This window comes from Sinocyclocheilus rhinocerous, unplaced genomic scaffold (genome assembly GCF_001515625.1).
Source record: "Sinocyclocheilus rhinocerous isolate Xijiao unplaced genomic scaffold, SAMN03320098_v1.1 scaffold594, whole genome shotgun sequence".
Lineage (NCBI taxonomy): Eukaryota > Metazoa > Chordata > Actinopteri > Cypriniformes > Cyprinidae > Sinocyclocheilus > Sinocyclocheilus rhinocerous.
The window spans coordinates 2,012,550-2,020,304 of NW_015645059.1; the positions used below are offsets into that span (position 1 = coordinate 2,012,550).

Below are 7,755 nucleotides of genomic sequence, written 5' to 3' on the forward strand. Positions count from 1 at the left end.
AACTGACATTTTTTAAACTGACATGAGAATTAAATACATTTTATTGCCCATTTTTAGTACTGTGAAAAATTGTTCTAAATATAATTCTTCTTATGCAGAATAATATATATATATATATATATATATGATTTAGACATGTTCTTGACAGGTTTCATGAGATTCACCCTGGAGTGTTGCAGTAAAAACACAAAATACTAAAATGTTAATCTTATGGAGTTTCAAAAAGCAAAAATTAAAATAATAGGCTTGTGCGTAAATGACGGTGTTTTTTAAAATACATAAAATTTACATATTAATATTTATGATATATATTATTGTGTATATATACACAATAATTTTAATAATGCAATAAAATGATTTTCTAATTCAAAATAATACATTTTACTATTATATACGTTATATATATATATATATAAAAAACATAAAATACTTTTAAAATATAACACATTATTAAATTAATGTCATAACGCAAAAAATGACTAGGCTAATTGTACTATAAAGTTTCATTTTCTTTATGCAAAATATTGCTTCATATTTTTCTTTTGATTTTAGGGTGAAAAATAACCTCGACATGTTCTTGACAGTTTTCATGTAGTTTTGAGATTAACCAAATTATTTTCATTCCTTCAGAGCCATTTCAAATTATTTCTCCATTAGTCCACTGCCAAGAAAACGGGAGTCGTAGCCACAGAAAGTGTGGACAAACCCTCTCTCTAGTGCTTGTGAATGGCAGCAAAAGAAATGCTTTTTGTTTTGACCTTCTCAAACTCCAGACGTCCTTCTCTGGCTGTTTTAGAAAATGAAACGGGGAGGCTACTGTGTGGCACAATTAAAAAAAGAACCAAAGTATCTGACCCCCCCCGCCACAAATGTTCACTCTTTCCTCTAACCGCCCTGGAAGACACTAAAAGGAGGTTCTGTATCTTACGTCTATAGCTGCACACAGGAGGAAGGAGCAGAGACTTAATGACACTTACATCATCAGCTCTCCTGCTCTGGAAATGCTAACAAGTATAGAACACTCAGCATCGATGTGATGTTGCCATGGCAACTGAAGCTAGACTAAAGACGGTAGGTCTGTAATGGGTGCAGTGGGACATGGATGGGGCGAGTGCGATTATCTTTTGGCCTTGTATTTTGAGGTATCTCGGGGCTCTTTGCTCGGGTTGCTCCAGTCATCCGCACCTGGGCCTCCTTGATAGTGTCGCCAAGCAGATTTGTTGAAGACGGGCAGGCGCTCAAATGATTCGCTGGAGAGAGCCTGGCAAGAGAAGATGATGACGGGGTGGATGTCACTCAAAACCCATCGGTGGAACAATGAAATAAAGTGCAAATTGAGAGCTGCTTTTACCTTCAGGTAGATGACGGCATCGGTCCCTACGCCTTCCATTGAGTACAGTTTCAGGTCCCCTTGAAAATAGCGGGCGTACAGTCTGGATATCGGCAAACCATGTCCAAATCCAGCCTAGAGACGCGTGGAGATCAGGTTACAGAGGACAATGCTACATTTAGAACTGTTGTTCAAGGTTAAAGTTGGTTGTTTTTCCTAAAATTGTGTCGTTCTTTATTCACACTCATGTTCTTCCAAACTGTTATGACTTTACTTTTTCCAGTGAACACAAAATAAGAAGTTCAAGAAAAAAACAGCACCATGAAATTAGCATAAATAAATACATACAACTTTACAGTGTTGTTCTAAACAGTGTTACTTTATATATTATTACTTTATTATATTATTATATTTTGATTTAGCTTTTATTTTTATATATTTTTTTTCTATTTTGTTATTTTATTTGCCCATTTCCGCCACTGAATAAAAAATAAAAAAAGATAATTGCGACTTTTTCTCACAATTCTGACTTTTTTTCCTCGGAATTGTGAGATATAAACTCGCAACTGCTAGTCGTAATGTCAGAATTGCGTTATATAAACTGCGAGATAACTCGCAATTCTGACTTTTTTTCTCAGAATTGCATGATATAAACTTGCGTGATATAAACTTGCAATTGCGTGTTCTAAAGTCAGAATTGCGAGATATAAACAATTTCGAAATTTTGAGAAAAAATTTCTCAGAACTGCGACTTTATACTGTATCACGCAATACTGATTTTGTAACACAACTGCGAGTTTATATAGCACAATTCTGACTTCATTTCACAGAATTGCGAGTTTATATCTCACTAATAGTCAGAATTGTGAGTTTCTATCACGCAATTCAGAGAAAAAAAAGCCAGAATTGTGAGATAAAAATGTCAATTACCTTTTTTTATTCGGAAACGGGCTTCCATATTATTTTCATTTTAGTTTTGGTAATTTCGTTTTGTTCTCTTGTCATTTTGTTCTTTTTGTCATTTCTTTTGTCATTTTGAATAAACTAAAGAGTTTATTCAAATATTTATATTTAGCTTGAATTTACACTGATTTCAGTTTTAGTAATTTTAGTACTTCAACTTCAGAGGATTTTTAATAGTTTTTTAGTTTTAGCCAAGTCAGTTTTGGCTAAATAAATAATAATAATGATAATAATAATAATAACATCAACATATTCTTGACAGGTTCCATGAAATTTTGAGTTTAACCAAATTATTTTAGTATAACAGAAAATAACTTAAATTTGGGATTGTTTGGCTTTAGAAGACTGTAAAATCATTTTCAACATGTTTTTTGTGTCCTTTTTGGACAAGCAGAAGAGCAGTCTTAACATTCTTCTAAACATTTCTTTTTGTGTTCCACGGTCTTATAAAAAGTCATACTGGTGTTTTGTAGCCACATGAGGGTGACTAAGTGACAGGAATATTGTTTTTGTTTTAAGAATATTGTAGTCACACTTCTTTACCAATGGCACTCGTTTGGAGTCCAGACTGGGTGTTGGTGCAGTCGAGTAGGTGTAGTTGAACAGCCTGTCAATCTTCCGTAAAGCCACACCCCCTCCCCTGTCACTGATCTATGATGAAAAACACAGGACGTTTAGGATCAAGGCATGCCACGTGCACGTTTGCAAAGAAAACCGATTTGCAACCAAACTGACCTTCACAGAGAGATCTTCCTTCCCCAGGGTCACTTTTGCTTTTATAAGAGGAAGACCCTCCTTGCTACCCTCGTGGAGCTCATTGGTGGCCCGCATTGCGTTCTGAAAACACAAACACAAGCTGTTACAACAATACGTCATGGCCTTGGGAAAAACACGAAGATAAGAGCTGCTAAATATTGTATTGCTTAACACATGCTGGTACTCTGATATATCATATTCAAGATGCATCTGCAAGTTTTAGAAACATACCTTAAACAATTCAAACAGCATGTGGAACAAGTGTGAGGGAACGTACACAGCCTGGATGGGTATTTGAGGAGCCTTTGCTACATAAAAAGTAACATATTCATACTATTTTGGACCTCCAAAAGTTCTACATGGATTAGACATGAAGCAACTCTGAAACAAACATTATATATTGAGTTTTGTGAGAGAATCCGAAGGACATGTACCATTGAATTCCTCTATCTTGAGTTCAGGGGCAGCTGAATAATATTGCTCACACACCATCTTGGCCGTCTCGTATGCATCTGAAAACAACATAACGCTGAATCAGTGGAGCACAAAATCCTAACATAAGATAAGGGTGGTTTTCCTACACTACCATTCAAAAGTTCGGGGTTGGTAGGATTTTTTGAAAGAAGTCTTTTATGCTCACAAAGGCTGCATTTATTTGATCAAAATATAATAAAAACAGTATTATGAAATTTTATTGCAATTTCAAATAATTGGTTTCTATTTGAATATATTTTAAAATGTAATTTATTCCTGTGATGGCAAAGCTGAATTTTCAGCAGCCATTACACCAGTCTTCAGTGTCACATGATCCTTCAGAAATCATTCTAATATCCCGGTTTACTGCTCAAGAAACATTTTTATTCAATGTTGAAAACGTTGTGCTGCTTAATATTTTTGTGTTACATTTTTCAGTATTCCTTGATAAATATAAAAGTTCAAAACGAGCATTTATTTAAAATACAGGTGCATCTCAATAAATTAGAATGTCGTGGAAAAGTTGTGAAACTCGTGTATTAAATAAATTCAATGCACACAGACTGAAGTAGTTTAAGTCTTTGGTTCTTTTAATTGTGATGATTTTGGCTCACATTTAACAAAAACCCACCAATTCACTATCTCAATTAATATTATGAACATTAAAAATGTCTTTACTGTCACTTTGGACAATGTGTCCATGCTGAATAAAAATATTTATTTTAAATAAATAAATAAAATAAAGTAAAATAAAATGAAATCTTACAGACCCCAAACTTCTCAATGGTAGTGTATGTGACACTAAATAAATAAAAAATAAAATCTCTAAACCTACCAGTCACCACCTCAGCAACATTGCAGTTGGGATCAATACTGCCAATGTGTTTTGGATGGGCTGGGTTGATGTCATTGCCAAAAAGGAGAGCTGTAATAAAGAGAAAAGCAATTACGATAAAACTATGAAAAGCTATGGTCCTGTAAGTGGTGTCTTTTTTTGCGTGACGTACTGTGCTGGTTGATGAGCATGCGAAAAGAGATTCGGTTGGTGTAGAAGCGGTCCAAAAAGTACTGGATGTTGGAGCTGACGAATGGATCGAAACTAAACTTCTCTTTATATTCAATTACACCCTGGGCCATAGTTGGGACCACATCATTGTGTCTATTCCTGATCTCAATGAGAGTCTCCAGAAAGCTAGAAAAATGTTGATATGGGGGAAAAAAGTTAATTAAACAAATTTTGTAGATCTTAAAGAGATAAATAGAAACAGGTTATAAAAGGTTTTAAAATAAATATTACAATACTGAAATTCTATCTGAGATCGATAAGATGATGATTATTTTCATATTATGGTCAATAATAAAACTACATTTTATTTTGCCTAAAAATAAAACACTAAAAACTAGATTAAAACTACATTTTTGAACGCTAAAAGTGAATTTACGCATCACAACATTAGAATTTACAGTATGAAAAATGTATATTTATTGAGATTTGCTAAAGATTACAGTTAACAGTGTTATTAAAAATGAGTAGTGTTTTTAAAGATGAACGCTATTAAGTAAGCGTGACAAAGTTAATCTAAATGTAAAAATAGGGGAAATTAACATGAACAATAAAAAATCCAATACTGGCTAATAAACATATCCAACACTGACCTAATTGTTTAGCTAGAGCAACTGTAAGTAAACCCAAATCTTTGCTCCATTTTTTAGTCATTCAGGTCATTTATAGTATTTTGTATAAATAATAGGCCATTAATAAAAAGGCCATTGTGTGTAGAAATGGCATGTGAGTAGGATTCTCCCTTTGTTTTTGCTGACCCAACATGCAGATTTGTTCTTTTCCACTGTCAGGGCAGCTTTCAGTCACTATCTGATTCCTCTGTTCTCAACTCTGGCCTGAATTCACCTCGAGTGAAAATATAATAGCATGCCGTGCAACTGCCTGCAGAACAAGACCATCTAGATGGCTCACAAAAGCCAAAGCAAAAAAAAAAACCATAATAAAAAGAGTCCTACTCACTCATTCAGGGCATGTGGTTCTTCTGGCTTCCTGTTCTCGAACTCTAGAAGTTCCAAAAAACTTTGCATGTACCTGTGGAGAGATTTGGCCCGACTCAGGCTTCAGTGAACGTTCATCTGACGTCCTCCATTTTAAACTCATTTATACTAACCATTTCTGCACCAGTTTGACTGAAGGTTGACTGAGGAGCTTGTCAGGCAGCAGATTGACCTCTCTCATAGTGTTAGCCAGACGCACCGGCAGCTCCTTCCGCAGGAACATGTAAGACGTCTTCTCACACGCATTATCCCTACCTGAAAATTCAGCAACCAGACATAAATAACTGGGAAAACACGAAGGGCTGTTAGTGTTTACAGTTGGGAAAGTGCCAAAATGCTTTATCATTCATACCTGAGACACCTGCAAAGCACTGAACAACGGCCGAACACAAAACAAAAAAACTTATTTAAACTATTACATTCTACATAGCCAATCTAAACTGCTTGACAGTGTGTATCTTCACAAAATGTAAACTACTGTATATTATCAGGCTACCTCTAATCAGGTAAACGCAACTATAAGCCATGAAAATAGTAATATATTATAAACATTAACATCATGAATTTATGAAAAGCTGCTTTGAAACTCTTGTGTATTCGGAAAAGTTATACAAATAAAAATGTACTTAAATTATGTGGCAAAGATTCATTCTTACTTTAGGCCTACAGAGCACACACCAATGTTTTCAGCTGAAACATCACAAGCAGGATTAACTATCCCTATAATTTATTTAAGATTGTAACTAATATCATAATTAGCCTTGTTGCATAAGCCTTTCTTCTGACTCATGTCATTATAACAGTCCTTTCTGTGCTATTAGTGTTTTTGTTCGATAGACCATTCCCAAAAATGTAAATTAATGAAACTTTTATTGCTCCACAGTGATATGGTTTAGCACAACGGGTGATTTAATGGCATAAAGTTTCATTTTAGGGTGAACTATCTATTTAAAAAACAATTTATTGTGACTAGCTGTTGTGTTTGACCTCACCTAGGTGTAGTCTACATAGTGTTCGTATCACACACTTCATATTGCATTTACATAAAGAGCCTCTCCCTCTTATTAAAGTACTTAGAGGGAGTACAGTTAGATTAACGGGCAGTTATTCTATATTCATATTATTATAGTTACATTTAATAGTATTATAATATGAGATGGTTCATATGCAAACGAGTGTATGACATCAACAAGTAACACGATAAATGACCATAAATGTTTGAAGGACAAACATGTAGGCAAAATATTTATAGACATACATGCCATCAATGATTCTAATGTGTATAATTATTTATAAAACATCTTTAAAAGTTAACTTTGGAAAACATTAGGTGGCATATCTCGTATAGTCATAAAAACAACCAATTTCCTCAAAAATATAAGACAGAAACGTCCAGTGAATGTTTTCTTTCCAAAATGAACAAAGTTCTTGTTTACCAGATTTGTCGCATTTACAATCTGAACACTAAACATACACTAAAACAATGAGGGGTTATTAAACATTTATTTTATGAGACAATCGACATAATCATGCTGCATCAAAGTAACAAGTGCCGCTGTCAGTCAGTCTTCACTGATGGATGCGCTCACTTACCGAATTCCAGAAACTGTTTTATTGACAGGGGCGATGGTGAAAACCTGGAATAATATTCTATCTTTGGTAAATAGTCCTTCAGAAGAAATGCGTACAGTCTCATTGTGAACCGATTAGGCCAGGCTGGTTATGAACAAAAATCCTTATATTGGGATCATGGCAGGGATCGTCCAAAGAGTAGAGCGCACCGCAACATCCGTATCCGAAAATTCACCTCCGTTTCATATTATTTTTACATAATATTTTAGAAACAGAACACTGTCTGTATTATACGTGTGTAACGTTACACGCACAGCCACTGTTGCGCTAAACAGCACGTACACAAGAGCGAACACACAACCGACCATGATTTAAACAGCGAGCGCTGTGATTGGCTGAGAAGAACACGGAAAAAAGTCAGTGCTTTGTAATTGGTCCATCCAGTTACTGAATGAAACGCCTCTGTGGGAAGTTAGGTTGCAGAATAGCGGTCCTTTTTGTAATGTTTTTTTAATGTTATTTACATTTTGTGTATAGCTTCCTGCAAAACCAACGTTTAATGCTACACGTTTATTATTAATTCTGAGACCCACGCGACA

At 34.8% G+C, this 7,755-nt stretch overlaps 1 protein-coding gene across 2 annotated transcripts; it reads right to left on the minus strand.

Moving 5' to 3' along the window:
- Nucleotides 1-553: 553 nt before the first annotated feature.
- LOC107705263 (pyruvate dehydrogenase (acetyl-transferring) kinase isozyme 3, mitochondrial-like) lies at nucleotides 554-7,509 on the minus strand. Of its 2 annotated transcripts, XR_001636055.1 has the most exons (12): nucleotides 7,178-7,509; nucleotides 5,698-5,839; nucleotides 5,547-5,618; nucleotides 4,531-4,715; nucleotides 4,359-4,448; nucleotides 3,484-3,561; nucleotides 3,281-3,357; nucleotides 3,029-3,130; nucleotides 2,837-2,944; nucleotides 1,352-1,465; nucleotides 609-1,261; nucleotides 554-565 (listed from the first exon to the last, which is right to left on the minus strand). XR_001636055.1 is itself a non-coding variant. In XM_016508486.1 (11 exons), exons 1-11 carry the CDS (start codon nucleotides 7,278-7,280, stop codon nucleotides 1,118-1,120), a joined length of 1,215 nt encoding a protein of 404 aa, XP_016363972.1. In that variant the 5' UTR covers nucleotides 7,281-7,509; the 3' UTR covers nucleotides 555-1,117. The 2 variants fall into 2 exon arrangements, 1 of the variants encoding a protein (XP_016363972.1); XM_016508486.1 differs by having other exon boundaries at nucleotides 555-1,261.
- Between the last annotated feature and the right edge of the window lie 246 nt (nucleotides 7,510-7,755).